Source organism: Microcaecilia unicolor, chromosome 10 (genome assembly GCF_901765095.1).
Source record: "Microcaecilia unicolor chromosome 10, aMicUni1.1, whole genome shotgun sequence".
NCBI classification, from domain to species: domain Eukaryota; kingdom Metazoa; phylum Chordata; class Amphibia; order Gymnophiona; family Siphonopidae; genus Microcaecilia; species Microcaecilia unicolor.
This window is the reverse complement of record NC_044040.1, coordinates 85,381,465-85,402,200: the sequence shown is the minus strand read 5'-3', so window position 1 is coordinate 85,402,200 and position 20,736 is coordinate 85,381,465. Positions and strand designations below refer to the sequence as shown.

General features: G+C 44.1%; 1 protein-coding gene across 2 annotated transcripts in view; it reads left to right on the top strand.

The window, feature by feature from the left end:
* Positions 1 to 19,570, top strand: part of LOC115479321 (serine/threonine-protein kinase TBK1) — a 157,657-nt gene extending 138,087 nt beyond the window's left edge. The window contains exons 7-8 of one of the 2 annotated variants that reach the window (XM_030217196.1): positions 16,829 to 16,939; positions 19,534 to 19,570. In XM_030217196.1, coding sequence (XP_030073056.1) covers positions 16,829 to 16,939; positions 19,534 to 19,555 — 133 coding nt within the window. In that variant the 3' untranslated portion in view covers positions 19,556 to 19,570. Of the gene's footprint in view, positions 1 to 16,828; positions 16,944 to 19,533 lie in introns of those variants that run through there. The other variant, XM_030217197.1, reaches the window with a different exon arrangement.
* The last annotated feature ends 1,166 nt before the right edge of the window (positions 19,571 to 20,736 follow it).

Genomic DNA, 20,736 nt, shown 5'->3' with positions numbered 1-20,736 from the left:
GTTTCACCTAAACCAGCCTATTTTCTTGCCCTCCTTTGATAAGGAGGAGTTTCCAGAATCTTTTGGGCAGTTGCACCTGTTGGATGTGCGCAGGACTCTGCTGCAGTATCTGCGAGTTACTATCTCTTTCAGGATCTATGATCATCTGTTTGTTTTGCTGTCAGGTCCTCGCAGAGGGTCTCCAGCGTCTAAAGCCACTATTGCCCGCTGGTTCAAAGAAACTATCTTTTCAGCTTATCTGCTTGCTGGCTGGTCTCCGCCTGTAGCCTTTAAGGCACATTCTACCAGAGCGATTTCTTCCTCTTGCGCTGAAACTGGAGCACTCTCTCGTCAAGAGATATGCAGTGCAGCAAAATGGGCTTCTAAGCTCTCTTTTGCCTGACATTACAGGCTGGATGTGGCTGCTAGGAGGGATGCGCGTTTTGGAGCACAAGTGCTAGCGCATGGTGTGACCTGTTCTCACCCTATATAGGAATTGCTTTATTACATCCCATACGAAATGGCTTCATCTGCTTGATGACAAGAAAGGGAAAATTAGGTTCTTACCTTGGTAATTTTCTTTCCTTTAGTCATAGCAGATGAAGACATGAGCCCTCCCTGTATAATTGTCTGTATGCTTTGAATCTGTTTCAGGTTCTGTTCTTGTTTCCTGAAGTTCCTTCCTTGGGAGAAAGTCGGAAAACAGTCTTCAGGATTCATGTTCACTTATAGGAGGATGAGTCCATTCCCTCCAGTTTATGTTTTGGAGGATGAGTTTATTCCCTCCCGGAGGTTGCGTGTATCCCCTCCAGTTATACAATAAGGAGGACGAGTTTATTCCCTCCAGGAGGATGTGTTCATTCCCTCCTTTTGAGTTCCTGCCCTTGTTAAGGGGCCATCGTTTGCTGTGAGGAAAGTTCGTTATTCCTATTGCGGTTTGCCATACTGCTTTGGAAGCTTCAAATACTGAAGAGGCAGTGGAGCTGGCTGGCCATGAGGCACTGTGAAAGGTTGAGTGCTCTCTATCTCCCCCTGCTGGTTGATTGACACAACCCATACGTAATGGCTTCATCTGCTATGACTAAAGGAAAGAAAATTACCAAGGTAAGAACCTAATTTTCCCATCGCTCTTTCAGACTCTTCAGATAAAGATGCTTCTAGTAAGTCAGATACATTCAATAAATCTTTCTTATTTTCGTGAAGGTTCATTTCCAAAGACTCCTCCAAAACCTTTTTATTTGGTATGTAATATATCCGATTTATCGGGGGAATAGTTTCCGGGGTATAGTTCAATATTTCAAGCAAATATTTCTTAAAAGCCTCCAAAGGGGATAACTCCCATGGATTTTGGAAAGTTCAAAAAACGATTTAGTATACGATTGTAGTTCTCAATCTGCTCAATTTTTCGGTGTAATATCATTTTCTCTCTTATCATTGTGGCTGAAAAGTTTTGTAACTTTTTAACATCTTCTTTAATTGTAACCATTTGAACATTAAATTCTGTCTTAATGCCTTCTAAAGAGATAAGGTATCAACAGTACTCACTAAAGCAGAAACGTCTGTCATGGATTTGGCCACTATAATATCCAATTGTTGGAGAGCTTCCCATATGCTCTCCAAAGTTACCGTCTCTGGATTTTGTGTTAGAGCTACACGCTCGGTTGAGGCATGAACAGGCCTCAAACCTCCATCGGGAACTGCCTTCTCAGTACCTCGATCCAGAGGCCTACCCTCTACGCTTTATGATTTGGGGGACCTCCTCTGGGACAAGCGTCCTTCAGGGAGTGGCGGTAGGTTGAGAACCGGGGGGGGGGGGGGGGGGGGAGAGAATAACATCCAGCCCCAAGTCTCCAGGGTCTCCTCTCTCTGGAGCAACAGCAGGGCTCCTCCTGGTATTTTGAATGGGGGTTTTTGTGGCTAACCTCTCAATTGATTGCTGTTGTGGAGAGGAGGTTCTGGCCATTGAGGAACCAGCCTTAACCGTCCCTTTACGTTTAGTATGAGACATCGGGATAGAGGAAAAAATGTAATACAGAGTAATCAGCGAGAGAGCTCAGCCACAATCAACAGTGTGCCACCAACTTGACACGCCCCTCCCCCCCCCCCCCCCCAAATTGCCCAGTGTATTTCTATGGGAGAAACATTTCCAGCTTCTGCAACACAGAAGCATGCATGCATGCAGTGAAACACAGCAATGAGAAAATTCCCCATTCCAGCTGGCTCTCCCATGCTCTTTAGCCCCCTCTCTCAACAGTTACCCCTCCAACTACCATCCCCCCCAAAACAAATTACCCTACCTCATCTACCACTCATCCCCTTATCTACTCCACTCATCTCTTATGAAGAAAGCTTCCCCCTCCCCTCTAAGTTGGGGACACAGACAGCACAGCAGCACTTGCACACACACAAAGGGCTTGGAAAGAATTCTAAGAGCCATAAATCGCTTGCTTTCCCTAATTGTTTGTAGTTTTGTTTGAACATTTAGATATACTTTTTTATGGTTAAATCTGTTTATTCAAAGGATAACAATACAATTTACAGGGCTATTGGAAAATACAACTGAGGAATGCTAACCATACAACATGCAATCGATAGCCACTAGCAGTTTAGACAATTTTCCTTTTATATTTTAAGTCCCCCCTTCCCCCCCATCTTCCCCCCTACCCCCCCTCCCGTCCCCAAAGATCAATTATGGATGTGGAGTCAGATCGTTCCTATTCAGCCCTCCAACTTATGGGGCAACATAGCATTAAGGGCATTGTTAATCTACAAAACTTGCCAGTGTTTTTTAGGATAAACCCTTCCGGCCGTCCTCCAGGGTTCACCCCGTATGATATCTTATAATAACATAGGTCTCGAGGAGACATAGTCCAAGACATCCTTACTTTTACATTATCTCTTTCCACTTATCACCAAACCGTGTCGTTTCCCTTTTTTCCTGCCACCGCGCCAGGGCAGACCCATCCATTCAAACTTTAAGAATTCAAAATTCTACTTCTAGCCACCTCTGTTAATGTGTCCCAAAAAGGGGCCCATGTCAGACAAAATAATTCCCCTCTGGGTGAGGCCAGATCGCCCACTGCTCTGCGTTCTAAAGAGCATAAAAAGATCATTCTCGCTCGCCATTGAGACAAAGTTGGTGAGTCTGGTGTAATCCACAGTTGCAGGATGACCTTCTTACCCAGTAAAACCGCTTTTTTAAGGAACGGGCGCAGCCCTTTAGGTGTTCTTTGGGCCAAGTGAAATTTATGGAATAGTAGTTGTGGCTTTTTCTGCCAAGTAATCTTCCACATTTCCGACACATGGCTACACACCTGAGTCCAAAATCGGGCTACTCTGGGGCAAGACCAGAACATGTGGCCCAGCTTCGCTGGGGTATGACCACATTTCCGACATCTGTCCTCCTGATCCATACGGGCCCTCCATGCTCTATGAGGAGAAAAAAACATTCGCGACAGGAATTTATACGCCGTTTCTTGCAGCGCCACACTCTCCGAAATTCTGGGGATGTCTAGAAAGCATGCCCTCAAATATTCAGATTGAACGTTCACCGGTAGTTCTTTATTCCATTGTGCAGCCAATTGATCATAATCGTTCTCACCAAGTTGTTCCCGTATTTCCGAGTGATAATATTTTAAGGGGACAGACCCCTGAGCATCTAAAGCTAGAAGAGACATCAGTCGTCTCCATATTTGGGGACTCAAATGTGTGGGTGGGAGAGATCGTAGATAGTGTCGTAATTGAAAGGAGGCAAAAAAGTCTCTACTAATTGTGCCAAACTCTCTATCTAACTCCTCCATAGTTTTTAAAATGCCCTCTTCTGAGTATAACTGGTGAATGTACCTGATACCACGTGTTTCCCAATCTGAAAAAAGCTTAGCTGTGTTACCCGGGGGGAAGTGACTGTTGCCTCGTATCGGTAATAGCGGAGTACAAGTCGCATGAAAGCCGAATTTGCGGCCCAACCAACGCCAAGTCTGTCTTAGTGGAGACACCACTGACGTGAAATACCGTGGCGTATGTACTGCCCCTGGTGCAGCATGTAGCCATGAACTAAAATGACGGGGGAGAAACACTTTGGTCTCTATATTTGTACACGAAAAGTAACTCGTGTTACGAAACCAGTCTGAAAGATGCCGCATATTACTGGCCACAGAGAAAAGCTTTAGGTTTAGAAGTCCCAGCCCCCCTTTAACTCTAGAGAGATATAATTTAGAGACTGGTAGTCTTGGTTTTTTCCCCTTCCATAGATATTTGGTGACCACCCTCGTCAACATCAGGTCTTCTTTATGTTTAAGAAACAAAGGTAACACCTGCAAGACATAAACCCATTTTGGGACCAAAATCATATTGTAAAGGGCTATCCGTCCCATCAAGGAGAGGGGCAGAGTTGTCCACGTCTGCAGTGTCTGTCTAGTTTTCAATTTAAGAGGATCTATATTAAGGTTATATAAAGAGTTCAAATCGGCTGTCAGCCATATGCCAAGGTACTTCAATTTACCCTCCGCCCATGACAACGGAAATTCTCCCTCCCAAGCCGAGCGGATCTGGGTCTGGACAGGTAATCTATTATATTGTACAATCAGGGACTCAAATTTTATCATGAGTAACTCATTCCTCCAACGTAGTGCCTGAAGAGTATTGAAAGCAGACTCATTTATTTATTGAGGAAAGCACTGGAGACTTTTTGCAAACCCTCAAAATAGACATTGTAAGAAAGGGAAACTGGAAGATCAAAGACAGCAGAATTACAAAGGATGTTTGCCTTTAATTTTGTGTAACACTGTGATATTTATTTGAGGAATGTAAAATGTGAAATATAATGTGCAGTGCAATAATATTTAAAACAGCAAGTTGTATAAAACTTTAAACGCTTATAGAGTCACTAAGCAGACACGATACAGGAGTGAATGGGTATGAAAGACAGAAGAGAGTTGTGTGTGTATTTACAGATTTTAAAATGCACATGAGCAGGTTTTGAAGCGCATGTGTTCAATAAAGAGTTTTGTATTTCAACAGTCTGGAGCAAATTTGTAATTCTGGACAGGTAATGCCATGGATTTACTCCTATTCAGAGAGAGGCCCGAGTAGGAGCCAAACTCTTCAAGAGTACCAAATAAGTGGGATATGGAAGATTGAGGCCTTGTCAAAGTTACCAGCATATCATCTGCAAAAGCTAGAGTTTTGAGTTCCTGTGACTGTAGTCTAATCCCTTTTATATCTGGGTCCAATTGAATAGTGCGCAGCAAGGGCTCAAGGTATAACAAAAATAATATTGGGGAAAGCGGGCAGCCCTGCCTCGTGCCACACGATATAGGAAAGGAGTTTGATCTCAAACCATTGACCAATAAGGAAGCTTTTGGATTGGTGTATAGTGTTGCTATTGCGTTAAGTACCCATCCTCGGAGGCCAATATAATCTAGAACAGAAAAAAGATAATCCCATCGAACCTTATCAAAAGCCTTTTCAGCATCCAGGCTAACCAGCAACAATGGTTCATTCTTGGTAAGACTCTGTGCAATAGCTAAACATGCCTTCCTAACATTGTGGCAAGAGTGTCTTCCCCGCACAAACCCCACCTGACCCTCTCCCACTAAACCCGGTATTAAGGGGGACAGACGCTCAGAGAGGACCTTCGCTAAAATCTTTAGATCCACATTTATGAGTGATATAGGTCTGTATGAACCTGGATTTTCTGGTGGCTTGCCTTCTTTTGGTATTAGGGTTATTAAGGCTTCGTTAGATTCTCGCCTAAATCCCCCACATTCAATGGAGTCATCGAAAAAATCTAGAAGGGGGGCACATATTTGTGGGAATAACAACTGGTAATATTCAGCTCCAAATCCATCTGGGCCCGGGGCCGACCCTCGTTTTAGTGATTTCACTACTTTTTGTAACTCCTTGGCCCGTATAGGCATGTTTAATTGCTCTAATACCTCGGGGTGCAGGCGTGGCATTCCAGAGTCTGCCAGGTAATCTTCTATGGGTGGGCCTAGAAGCGGTTCTGGGGCTGTGTATAAGTTTGCGTAATATTGTTCCAATAACCGCACTACCTCCTCTGGGTTATTCACTTGTGCACCCTCTGTGTCTCGGAGTGTTGGTATAAACCTATTTCCTCCCCAGTTCTTGTTAAGACGGGCCAGCAGTTTCCCCGATTTATTTCCATGCTTGTGGAAGGAGAAAGATCTATAAAAGAATTGTTTCTTTGTTTTCTCATGTATCATTGTGTTAAGGGCTGCCAAAGAGGCTAACATAACCTCCTTGGTCTCTTTCGAGGGGCGCGCTATGTGTACTCGTTTCGCTGCTTGATATGCAGTTTCTAGATGCTGCACTCCCTTTGCCAATCTTTTCGAGCGGGCACACATATAGGCAATTATATCCCCGCGAATCACCGCTTTGGAGGTCTCCCAAAATAACCTAGCCTCCCCCACATGGCTCCCATTTGTGTCGTAAAAGTGAGACCATCGTTGTTTCAGGTAATCTTGAAAACCCGTATCATCTGCCAGATATCTGGGGAACCTCCAAACATGCTGGCGCAACCTAGTTGCTCCCATCTCCAATTCGATCCAAATCATTGCATGATCTGAGACCTCCATCACTCCTATCTCTGCACGCGGCACTTGGGGGAACAAAGCTGAGGATATCAATATGTAGTCTATTCTCGACCATGAACCATGTGCTCTTGATAAATGGGTGTAATCTTTAGATGTAGGGTGCGTTAACCTCCATGGGTCTATGAGATCCAAGGCGGTACTCAAATATCCCAACCCTTTACCTGTCCCAAACGCTGTGCTTGTCTGCGGCCCCGAGCGATCTTGTAACCCATCCATGACTTGATTAAAGTCCCCTGCCACTATCCATGGAGTGTGCCCGTATTGAATTCCTAGCCGGACTAGATGCTGGAAAAAAGAATGATCATAGACATTAGGGCCATAGACATTAAGCAGAAAAACTTCCTGCCCCATTATGTTTAGATGTAAGAGTATATATCTGCCCTCCCTATCTTTGCAGATTAACTTTGATGTGCATTGCATGTGTTTGTGTATTAAAATTGCTACTCCTCCTCTTTTGCTTCCAGAGGAAGCAAAATGACATTCTCCCACCCAGCGCTGTTTAAGTTTTTGATGCTCTGCATCCGTTAATTTGGTTTCTTGAAGGCATGCTATTCCAGCCTGGTGGCGCTGCAACTCTGTCAGGATTTTTGTGCGTTTTATTGGGGAGGAGATACCAGATACGTTCCATGATATCAATCGGGGTGTTGATGGTTTAGCCATCACCTAAAACAGCCCGATTACATATATTAACTAGCTTTTGCACTCTTAATACTCCTGGGTGCCCAGCCCTCACCCAGTAGTCCTGCTTTTGTAACAGAGGTGGCATACAGATATTTCTCAGTAGCTTCACATTCTTACCTGCCCCGGCACGGCCACAGAGTTCACCTGATCTTTTTTTCATTCTCCTAAAGCCCCGCTGCAGGGACGACACCAACTCCGTCCAACTGAACTCCACAATCCAATCTAGATAATGTCTGATTTTGTGTCTTTCCCCTATTCCCTCCCCCCCCCCCCCCACACTACTAATCCTAGCACAGCCCTTCCCTTCTCTCCCACTTCCCCCCTTCTCCCCCCCTCTTGCCCTACCCTCATCCCTACACTATTCCCCATTTAATCGCACCTAGGCCTACTTCACCAGACGCAACCTAAAGTAAGCCGCGTCCGGTGTGGGGTCAATGGGTGCCAATAAAGCCTCGCTCTCAGTCAGATCTAATTAACTTTAACCAACTTCCGAACTGCCCTCCACCCTCACCCAAGACTCAGACAACAATGCAAAACATCCCTTGTATAACTCGGTGTATCCGTGAGCCAAGGGACTCCGGTTTACACCTATTCTTGTTACTGTCTTAGCTTTGTCTCTCCATCATCTGGGCGCCTTCCGGCTTACATCTTGTGTTAGATCTCCCAAAAATAAAAAGAAACCTTGACCGTTTAAACCAATGTTCCAACTGTTCAATAAAGTTCCAACAGACAACTAATCCTTCTGGAGTGGCGTAATCCAACAGGTGTTTGTAATCACCTCAGACTTCTCATCACGATCTTGCAACAAAGATGTTTTAGTCAGTCCGCTGGTTTTGTAGCTTGCTTATCCAGCCATTCTGCGGCTACCTCCGGTTTAGTGAAGGCGTTCCAGACGCCATTTTCCATTATTTTTAAAGTAGCTGGGTATTGTAACATAAATCTGCATTTTTTATCCACCAGCCTAGTACAGACCGCCGAGAACGCCCGTCGTTGTGCTGCCAGTGCCGCCGAGTAGTCTTGGAAAACTCGGATGAGCGCGCCATCATATTTAGTGGTATCTCTGCACCCTTTGTATGATCGTAAAACAGCAGCTTTTTGTGAGTAGTCGTGAAATTTTGCTATGACCACCCTAGGGCGTTGCTCCCTCGCTGGTCTAGGCCCCACTCGGTGTACCCGCTCAAGTCGGATCGGCCTCCCCTCTCCCGCTTCAGGAAAGGTCGCCTGCAACCAGGTTTCAAGTGTGGTTTTTAAACTGGCATCCGACAAGGATTCTGCGAAGCCCACAAAGCGAAGATTATCTCGCCTAGAGCGGTTTTCCAAATCCTCTATTCTCTCTGAGTAGTCATGTACCAGGCGGGACAGGCGTTCTAACTCACCAGAGTGATCTTGGTGCCCCTCCTCCACCTCCGCCACCCGGGCCTCCAGCTCACCCGTGCGTCGCGAAAGTTCTGAGGTCACCGCCGTTATGCCCGCTATTTGCGCTGATAGTTGGTCAAATTGTGGAGCTAGAGCCCGCACAACCGCCTCCGTAAGCTCCGGGATGAGCGCCTCCGTATTCTGGCGGGGAGAAGAAGGTGCCGGCGAAACCGGCGCCATATTGGATTCGCAAGCCCTTACTTTGTCTTCCTTTCTCTTTCCGCTTTTCGCCGTTTGAGCCATCGAAGATCTTGTGATATACTTGTCCATACGTTAAAGAAGATGTTTTGTGCTGCGGGGGGAGTTCCCAAGGGTGGAGACCGCCGAATAGTTTGGTTTTCGAACGAGGCTTTGAGCAGCTAGAGTGAGACACGTCCTCTGCCGCTCACTGCATCACGTGACCCCCTTAGATATACTTTTTAAGGATGTTTTATCAAAACAGTGTCATATTCTAAGTTTGACTTTCCAACCTCTGTTTAATATACGGTGATACTTTCCTAGCCATCAATGCGGCCGGTGCCATGGTCTGTGTACTTATGCCCACTTGCTTTGAAAATATGCCCAGATCTTTTTTTTCTCGTTTATTATTAGCTAATACTGCACTATTCAAATGCCTGCTTTTTTTTTTTTAAGGGCATATTAACACTCCAACAAGCACAGAAGAACAAAACCATGGAAATACAACTGTCAGGAAATTCCAACCAAAAGTCACAGAGTATAATACTTCTTTCTTTCCAGATTTTGAAAAAAATGAGTTTTCTCCACCCCCCCCCCCCCCCCCCCAACAGATGGAGCAGAAACCAGCCAACATGAGAGGCTCTATAAAGAGGGTTTCCCCTCACGAGGAATGAGCAGTCAAAAAGGGAGTCCAAATACTTCCCAACGAGAGAGTCCGGCACTTCAGCGCAACCAAATGCTCCATATCACAAATGTACTACAACTTGGCTGTCCACTGGATCAATGAGGGACTCTGGTGATGCCTTCAATGGCATGCCAAAATAAGACGCAATGCATGATGAATCAGCAGAGATTGATGACTAGTGAGGCTCCCTGTCTTTTTACCCAGCAGGGAGACTGCCGGGTGCTATTGCACCGGGCCTTGGAGCAAGTCCACCAAATATGGTCCATCATGCCCAAAGCAGCGTACCCTCTCCAACACTTGGGTGAACTACCCGGAAAAATATGTTGTAATCTACCTAGCATAAGGTACCAGCGGTAAAAGACCTTGATAGCATTTTTCTTGACCGAAACAGCCAAAGAAGTTTTAAGCAAGGGCATTTCCATAATAAGCCAATTGTCATTGGCTATAGAGACCCCTGATTCTCTCACCCAATTATTCAGGGTATAAGGTTTAACCCATTTACAGAGAAAGAAATACAAACAGGTAATAAGCTCTCTAGTTCCCATAGAATCCTCACATATCCTCCAGGTAAGAGTCTTTCCTCACAATACAATTTCTAACTGAGGTAGAAGTAAAAATGTTTCAACTGTACATAGACATAATGATAAGGAGCTGAAAGGCTTCAACAAGGGGCTGTAAAGACACACATTCATCATCATCATCATCATCATCCAAAAATATCCCCCAAGTATCTAGACCCATTTGGGCCCCATGTGCAATCCCCCCCATCCCCAGAGAAAACTACTACTACTACTACTTAACATTTCTAGAGCGCTACTAGGGTTACGCAGCGCTGTACAATTTAACAAAGAGAGACAGTCCCTGCTCAAAGAGCTTACAATCTAATAGACAAGTGGGTTGAACATAATTGGGGTATGATGACAAAACAAATCCCTGAGTGGTTACAAAAAGGAAATCCCAATAAGAAAAGTAGCCAAACTAAAGCAGCAGGCAAGTGCCTATATTTTTTGGAGAGCCAAATAAGATGTTTCAACAATAAGGACCCTATCATAGTCTGCTCCAGATGAACCCACAACTTGGAAGGAGCCACCTGAAACCACTCAAATGTAGCCTGGGCCTAAGTGGCCCGGTAGTACCAAAACAAATTAGATACTCCCAACCCCCCCCCCCCCTCCCAGGCGCTTATTGTTATAAAGAAAATACCATGGAAGCTGGGGATGCTTATTATTCCAAACAAACCAAATAAGGCAATCCTGCAGTTTAGACAAAAGAGAGTGCGTGGGAGGTGCAGCGGTAGCACCTGAAATAAGTACATCAAGTAAGGGAGAATATTCATTTTAAGGGTTGCAATCCTACCAAACCAGGAAAGCTCCGAAGGTGCCCACCGCTCCAAATCTCGCACCAATTCCTTAAAAAGACCCGGATAATTAGCCTGAAACAAGTCCTTTATAACCCGAGGCAACTGGACCCCCAAGTAACAAAGCACCCTGTTTGCCCACTTAAAGGGAAAGGCCTCCCCCGTGAAACTGTCAACATGGAGGGAGACAGACCCACATCCAAACCCACCGACTTAGTAGTACATAAGTACATAAGTAGTGCCATACTGGGAAAGACCAAAGGTCCATCTAGCCCAGCATCCTGTCACCAACAGTGGCCAATCCAGGTCAAGGGCACCTGGCACGCTCCCCAAACGTAAAAACATTCCAGACAAGTTATACCTAAAAATGCGGAATTTTTCCAAGTCCATTTAATAGCGGTCTATGGACTTGTCCTTTAGGAATCTATCTAACCCCTTTTTAAACTCCGTCAAGCTAACCGCCTGTACCACGTTCTCCGGCAACGAATTCCAGAGTCTAATTACACGTTGGGTGAAGAAAAATTTTCTCCGATTCGTTTTAAATTTACCACACTGTAGCTTCAACTCATGCCCTCTAGTCCTATTATTTTTGGATAGCGTGAACAGTCGCTTCACATCCACCCGATCCATTCCACTCATTATTTTATACACTTCTATCATATCTCCCCTCAGCCGTCTCTTCTCCAAGCTGAAAAGCCCTAGCCTTCTCAGCCTCTCTTCATAGGAAAGTCGTCCCATCCCCACTATCATTTTCGTCGCCCTTCGCTGTACCTTTTCCAATTCTACTATATCTTTTTTGAGATACGGAGACCAGTACTGAACACAATACTCCAGGTGCGGTCGCACCATGGAGCGATACAACGGCATTATAACATCCGCACACCTGGACTCCATACCCTTCCTAATAACACCCAACATTCTATTTGCTTTCCTAGCCGCAGCAGCACACTGAGCAGAAGGTTTCAGCGTATCATCGACGACGACACCCAGATCCCTTTCTTGATCCGTAACTCCTAACGCGGAACCTTGCAAGACGTAGCTATAATTCGGGTTCCTCTTACCCACATGCATCACTTTGCACTTGTCAACATTGAACTTCATCTGCCACTTGCACGCCCATTCTCCCAGTCTCGCAAGGTCCTCCTGTAATCGTTCACATTCCTCCTGCGACTTGACGACCCTGAATAATTTTGTGTCATCGGCGAATTTAATTACCTCACTAGTTATTCCCATCTCTAGGTCATTTATAAATACATTAAAAGCAACGGACCCAGCACAGACCCCTGCGGGACCCCACTAACTACCCTCCTCCACTGAGAATACTGGCCACGCAATCCTACTCTCTGCTTCCTATCTTTCAACCAGTTCTTAATCCATAATAATACCCTACCTCCGATTCCATGACTCTGCAATTTCTTCAGGAGTCTTTCGTGCGGCACTTTGTCAAACGCCTTCTGAAAATCCAGATATACAATATCAACCGGCTCCCCATTGTCCACATGTTTGCTTACCCCCTCAAAAAAATGCATTAGATTGGTGAGGCAAGACTTCCCTTCACTAAATCCGTGCTGACTTTGTCTCATCAGTCCATGTTTTTATAACTCAATACAGCTGAGTAAGCCATGATCTCCTTGAGCAAATTGGGAAAAGAAATCAAAGGATAAATGAGGGATAAAAGGACATCATCTGCAAAAAAAAGCAGTTTTAAACTCCCAGTCCCCCCTTGCATCACCCCAGTGATGTCAGGATTAGCCCGGACAACCTCTGCAAAAGGTTGCATAACCAAAACAAATAAAAGTGGTGGGGGGGGGGGGGGGAGAAAAGGGGAAGCCCTGGCTAGTACCTCTCAATAGAAGGAATAAACCAGAGTTTCCACCTTTAATCCGGACACAAGCTTTTAGAGATGCATAAAAAGCCTGGAGCCATTGGCGATTAGGCTCTGAGCCAAACTTATCCAGGAGGTGATCTAGGAAATCCCAGTGCACCCTATCAAATCCACCTTAGCATCCAAAACGAAGAGACACAGCGGGATACCAGCGCTATGAGAAACATAAAACAGATAACAGTCCTATGCACATTATCCATAGCTTGATGTTGAGGCATAAACCCAACCTGGTCAGGGTGAATCAGGTCAGGAAAGAACCAAAGCCAAATGATTGGCCAATATTTTCACAGTCAGTATCAGTACAGAAATGGGATAAGAGGCGTAGTCAGTCTTATCTTTATGAGGCTTTGAAATAACTGCAATCAGGCTCCGTCATGGAGGGAGGTAGAGGCTCCCCCTCCCGGATCAAATTAATAACGCCAAAAATGGGGCAAACTCGACAGCAAAGGCTTTATAAAACTAATTAGTAAAGCCATCCAAGCCAGGACATTTGGTAGGCAGATGCTTAATGATCTGAAGAACCTTCTTCACTGTAGCAGGTGCTTCTAGAGTAGCCCTTTTTGTGGATGACAAAGCAGGGAGCCCCTTGATCAGTAAATAACTATCAATAGAGGCTATAGAAATTCAGCATCAGAAGTGTACAAGTGCTGAAAAAACTATTGAAACCAGTCCTGGCTCTGAGAGGATTTACTCAAATGGGCCACATGAGTGTCTTGCACCCGCAAAATATGCCTGTCAGCCCGTGCCTTCCTTCATTTAGCTGCCAATAGACGGCCCGCTTTATTACTACAGTCATAATGAATTTGTTTCAAAAGATCGTTAAGAAATTGTAATTGTTTATTATAAATAGCTAATTCCAATTTCACAGCCTAAAGCGCCTGAAGGGGTCTGACACAGCCTTGTGCCAAGCCTCCAGGAGTCCAAGCCACTACAAACATTGAGCTAAACGAGCTCTTGGTTTTAGTGCGTTGGTCGGCCCATTGGAGAAAGAATCCTCGAGACGTGGCCTTAAAGACATTCCACACATACCTAAAGAAGGCCCTGAGTCCATATGTTTTTATGTATGTAACTTTGTTACCCACTTTGGAAACAAGCGGGCTATAAATAAAAAATATATATATTAAGTTCGAAGTAATCCTGAAAGACCTTGTGAAAAGTCTTACAAAGATCCCCATCCTGCAACAGCAAATTATTAAGGGTCCACCGATATCCCTGACCTCCTCACATAAAAAGGGAATAGTGACTGACACAGGAGTGTGATCAGAAATAGTGATGAGCCCTATGTCAGAAGAACAATTCACATCTGGAAGAGTTTGTCCACAAAAATATAGTCCAAATGTGGATAACTAGCAGGAGAATAAAACTTGTGATCCTGTGTTGTAGGGTGGTTCAATCTCCAAACATCAAATAAACCAAAAGGAATCCACCAGTGACCCAGAGACCGACAGAGAGGCTGTATAATCCAAAGCAGGATGCATAGTAGCATTAAAATCTCCTGCCATAAAGTTTTCCCTGACAAAACGTTGAATAAGTACCTGTATATATATGTAAGCTGCATTGAGCCTGCCATGAGTGGGAAAGCGCAGGGTACAAATGTAACAAAAAAAATATTGGACAAAAGGTGGACAAAAAACTGATCCTGGTGCTCATTTGGAGCACAGATAGAAGTGAGAGTTGTCTGTTCTTGCTCTAATAAGAGATGAAGCAAAAGAAAACAACCCCCCAGGATAATGTTTTTGAGGTGAAGGAGCTGACTCTGAACCATAGCTTGAAACAACACTGCTACTCCACATTTCTTAGTGCCCCAACATCGGAGGCACAATAAACAGTGGGATAGTGATGATTAGACAAAAGACCCTCATGCTGCTTCAACAATAAAGTGCATCTCCCGCAAAAACACTATGTGAGGTTGTTCCCAAGGCAATCCCTAAAGAGAGAGTGATGCTTATGGGGGAATTTAACCCTCTAAATTTATAAGTAAACAGTTTTAAATCAGCACAATTCACCAACCAGCCAAAAGTGAGAGAAATTAAACCGTGCACAATATAGTGTTCGCCACCATCCATGAGTACCGTCCCTGCCAAACCCCGTCCTCATCCCCCCGCCTCAAGCACACATCCACCACTTCCAAGGACTTCCAGAGAATCCCCAGGATGGGAAGGGAGATTATGAGTCTCCCAGCCAAACACCCCCCCCCCCCCCCCCCCACCATCCACATCCACACACTCAAGTCTATAAGAAATGCCCTAATCTCCCCTATCCAAACCAACCACTATAAAAGTATAATATACACACTGCAGACCAACTAAAAAGTTAATAGAAATGTAGCCCTTAAGGACCTGGGACCAGTTCCAGTCAAGGAACAAAGTCGGGTGGCAGCCGTTAGAGTTAAACAAGGCATCTTGTTCTTGATTGCTTTCTACCTGCTGTCAACGCTGCAATTTTTCTTGTGTCGTTGGCCCAACATAACTGGGAAGGGAGCAATGTCGGGGCCAAACCTGTCTCATACAACAGCTTCCAATCATCCCCCACCCTATTAATCTGCAATTTGCCCTCAAGTGGAAAGTTTAAGGCGAAAGGAAAACCCAAGTGATATTAATATGAGCTCTCAGCTCATGTATTACAGCAGATTTCATAGCATGCCTGTGTTGCAGGGTATAAGAAGAAAGATCTTGGTATACAGTAATCTTAGCATCAATATAAAGCAGATTAGAAGCCTGTGTGGCCTTGGTCAAAATCCGCTCCTTGTCACTGTAATGGACAAAACAAGCCACAGTATCACGGGGAGATTTTTCCTGGGCTTACCCAAGGCACAGCGAACTGTCCTCTCAAAACGTAGGGGCATAGCAGCACCATCTGGAGCAGGAAGTTGTTGACACAAAGCTTACACAATAGCCCAAGTGTCCTCCATCTCTTCCCCCTTTTAGGACACCATGGAACTGAAGTTTTTCCTGTGGCCCCAATTCTCCAAATCATTCATCTTGTACAGCAGCTTGTCCTGTTATCTGGATCACTTGTTTCTGGGTGGAAGTAAGGCAGTCATCGTGTCCTCCATCTTTGGCCTCCAATTGAGGACACCGGTCACCAAAGTCATGCAGCTCAGAGGACTCAGGGTATTAATATGCTCCATAATGTCATCTTGGGACGTCTTAATGTTCCCCCGAATGTCGTCCAGGTACTGGAGAGCAGCAGCTGCCGCCCTTGCACCCTACAGTGAGTCCATCACTGAGAAGGCCGAATTGGAGACAGATGCCAATGCCGGGGCTGACGCCAACATGGTGGTGAGCACACTTGGTGCAGCCTTACCAGTCGGCTTTTCCACCAGCTTGCCAGTTGAATGCTGGATTTACTCATCCCAGCAGATCTGGTAAGCGCTGATCTACGGTCCACATCCAGTGAAGCACAGATGGCTACAGCTAAAGAGAGAGATTTACTGGAATAGTGTGGGGGGGGGGAGGGGGCAAAGAAACTCGCTGCCATTCAGCTGAAGTAATGTCACTTCCTCCTCAAATGCCTGCTTTTTTCCCCCCAAAATACTTAGTGCATGAAGGTTGTACAACTATTATTTAGCTGTTCACATGTCCAACTGTGTTCCTTCAGGCACCTCTAATGAAAGTGACGGTTTTCTTTTTTTAAGCATCTTTTTTTAGTACCTGGAAGCTCTGCTTAGAATCATTTTCAGTGCAGAAGCAGGTTATACTATCTTCCTACTGAATGTATTAGATAAAGTTAATTTGTTAACATTTAAGTGTGAAATATGTACAGTAATGTTTTTATAGTAATCCACCACTATCCCTTAAAAAGAAAAATTGCTCATAAAAGAAAATTGTATTTTTAAATTAAATTTATCAGCCACCTATATTTGGCTTTAATGAGACTGAAAAGGACCCTATGGAGTCTCAGCTCATGTATACAACAGCATCTTTGTTGGTCCTGTTAATCTTATTTAAATACAATTTTCCTTGCAAATATACCTCGTACCTCGCTTACTTATTTACAAACAATGATGTCTGTATATATTTATATTTTCACAGGTATAAAATAATCACTTGCAAGCCTTCAGGTGCAATATCTGGTGTACAGAAAGCAGAAAATGGACCAATTGAGTGGAGCTGGGATTTACCTATTTCTTGCAGTCTTGCCAAGTAAGCTTTTCTTAATTGTCTATTCTGTACGAATAGAGGCTTATTTGATGATCCTGAATGCCTGTGTATTTGTGGTTTGTTTTTATGAGTGGCCCTCTTACCACTTTGAACTTAGCTCCTCCAGATTTTGTTTGGAAGTAGTGTCCTTGGGAGAACTCAGACAGTCCACTTTCAGACTGGTGAGGTAAGTGATTTGAGAGAGGTAGATGCACTTTTCCCATAAGAATGGATGGTATTTGTGTGTATGTGTATATCACCCCTCTTTATACCTGTGAAACTGATGCTACCAGCTATACAAACTATGGAGCCCTTTTACTAAGCTGTGCTAAAAAGTGGCCAGTGCTGTTAGCGCATGGGTTCCCAGTGTATATTTTTCTGTAATGGCCACACGCTAATTCCCAATTAGTGCATGGCTATTAACATGGGAGCCCTTACTGCCACCTATTTTGTAGGTGCTAAGGGCTCGCATTCTAATTGGTTAGTGTGCAGCGATGTGTTTGTACTATCCAGTTAGCGCAGGGCATGCTTACTCTCCACCCATTGGACCACGCCTCTGTTCTAAAAAACACACCTATTTTTAATATGGGATTAGTGTGTGATGAAAGGCACACTACCGCGGGATGCCTCTGTGTGTCCCACAGCAGTGCTTTTTGGCACTCGGTAGACACTACGTATGGCGTCCTTTGGAGGTACATCATATTTTTCTGTTTTTTAAAGTTAAGGGGCTGCAGCTGAACTTTTCCCATGAATGCATGAAGGTTGAGCTGAGGCTATCTAGAGAATATCATGCTTTCTACTATTTTTTTCTCTACTGATGTTTAGTCTGTTCTAATGGTGTTAACGCACTGTTCTCCTCCGGGGTTCACTGGAATAAAATGGGTCCTGTGACAGTGTGGCATATGCTAACACTTAGTGACCTCTTTATAGCAAGAGAGAAGAATTGAAGAGACTAGAAGTAGATTGAAAAATACAAAATGAACTGTACCAGCCTCGTGCACCAAGAGCCGACACACTAAAATGTGACACATACAGACAGGTGATAGCACAAGATAGTGAGTTCAGGTTTTGTGAAGCAACATCTGGAACTGCTTCCCACTTCATCTCTGAGTACAATGTGGTGACTTGAGAAGGAACTGTAAACAAAAGGGCACAGTCAGGTAGCACAAATTCACTCATTAGAAGCGTACATCTTTGGCTCCAGATGAATCCTGTTCCCATGTCTGAGACAAAACAGCAGAAGATGAAGTAGTTATCATGTGTGTCACTCCCATGCTATCATTGTAAAAGCTTACTAGTAACCTAGTAATGATGGTAGATTAAAAACCTGCATGGTCCAGCCAACCTGCCCATCAAGGTGGCTAGATAGAACCACACCTGCTGGCTCTGTGCAAGTTACAGGGCAGTCAACAGTTTGTCACCTTGCCAACCACATATAGGCAGTTCTATATGATGCAGTCATATTTATTTATTTATTTGTTACATTTGTATCCCACATGTTTCCACCTATTTGCAGGCTCAATGTGGCTTACACAATGCCAATAATGTTAGATTTTTATTGTGACTTTTATGCCTACTTACTAGAAACCAGGCTCTCGACAACTGCTCAATTTCACAGATAAAATCAACAATCCAACAATATTGCTAACTAACATTTTACTCTTTAATTTAAAACTTAAGATGTTTTCTCCCTTCCCCTATGAGATACACAGCACCTGAACTTATGGCATGATGATATGAATGATCAGCTATGCATACTTGATTCTGACATAAACTGTAGAAGGCTTCCTGGCATGGTTTACTTCCAACTACTGGAGTTGCTGTGGACAGCTCATTCTAGCCTCTTTATCTGTGTTTGAGATGATGCCAAAAATAATAAAAACATGTATGGTAGGGAGAAAAAACCCGAAGAGTATCAATCATAGATTACAGGGATTATTTATAAATAGTTTGGTAGAAGCAAAGGAAGATTATGCAGCAATTTAAAAATGCCTGAGAATGATAGTTGTTTTTCTAATCTTTCTGTATCGTGTTTTATTCCTTCATGTTCACTGTTTTTCTTTCATTCTTTATTTTCTCTTAGAAATTGTTGACCTTGTCCTTGTTCAACTTTCATTTCTTTTCTGTCTGTTGCTTATAGTTTATTTTTTTCTGTAACATTTTTTTTCTCTTCTCTCGACCTGTCCAATCCGGTACCTTTTCCCTTCTGAACTCTTTGAATCTCTCAGCAACTCCCAGAGCCTTACCCATGTTTCTTAGTGGGCCTAGTATCCTGCACCTCAACATTTTCTCTCTTCTGTGGGCTCTGTAATAAGCTCCTTATGCTGGGTTGGCTCCTTCCTTTCTTGGGCTTTGTTACTGAGGTCTCGGGATTCCTGCTGTCTTCTGCTTCCTTCACCATGGGACTGAAACTCCCAGGACTCACTCTGTGACAGAGCTCCCTTGATCTGAACTGTCTCCTGTGCTGCCCTCGGGTCATGTGACTGGGTTTGCATGGTTTCCTTTTTTCTTTTCTGTCTGAAAGCCTTGGTCCTATTCTGTCCTCCCTTTTTCCTCAGGTCGTTCCTAGGCTCAATAACTTCTGTTTCTTCTCTCAGGTTGTATGGCAGAGCTCCTTGAACCTGCACGTTCTTCTGTTTCCACTCTTTGAACTGCGAGGCTGAATCTTCTGAACTTGCTCTGCGTTTTTCCTTTCGTCCTTGCAGATGATTTTCTTACTACATATGGAGAGACAAAATAATACAATTGTGGACTAGGAAAATGTGACAGATAATTTAATATAGTGTAAGTTGTCTTAGATGTGCTTTATGTATATAGACAAAAGAACTTCAAGTCCTCTTTGGTACATTGCTTATATCCATTTCACCCTATAGTTCAAGAAGGAAACTGGATGATATATGCAGAGAGTAAACTTGAGAGAATGAAAGTTGTCCTAACACAGAGGCCTTCCCAAACTATGGTCAGTACCACAAATGAAGTCACATATCTGCATTTGGGGTCAGTACATGGGCAGGGTGGGGGAAAAATCATCATCCCATACCTCATGACAAGTCTGCATCATAATTAGGCCTGGAGGGTTCCACGAAAGGCAGGGGTTGATGATAGCTTTGGCTGTAACGCTATAGGAGGGGTGGGAGTGGCAGCACGGAAGCAATAGTAGGATGCCAGTGGTCATATGCCTCTGTGGCTGCAAAAATTTATTTATTTATTTGTTTGTTACATTGTATCCCACATTTTCCCACCGATTTGTAAGCTCAATGTGCTTACATGGCACCGGAGAGGCGTTTGCAGAACAAAGAGGCGTTTGTGAACAAATACAAAGTGGTGATGTGGTAAGATAAAGTTCATGTGGCACAGCCACATTAGGAATTGAGCAACTGAAGAGTTTTGTTTATGTCCATGACATTCTAGTTTTGTTGTGTTGCTGGGATCTTTAGGGTATGCCTTTTTAAACAGGTTAGTTTTTAGTGTTTTCCGGAAGTTTAGGTGGTCACACATCATTTTCAAAGCTTTTGGTAATGCGTTCCATAGTGTGTGCTTATGTAGGAAAAACTGGATGCATAGGTTGATTTGTATTTGTCCTTGCAGCTTGGGTAGTGCAGGTTTAGATATGTTTGTGTTGATTCGGATGTGTTTCTTGTTGGTAAGTCGATTAAGTCTGTCACGTATCCCGGGGCTTCACTGTAGATATTTTGTGTACCATGGTGCAGATTTTGAAAGCAATACGTTTTTTGATTGGGAGCCAGTGTAGTTTTTCATGGAGGGATTTGTGCTTTCAAATCGCGTTTTCCAAATATAAG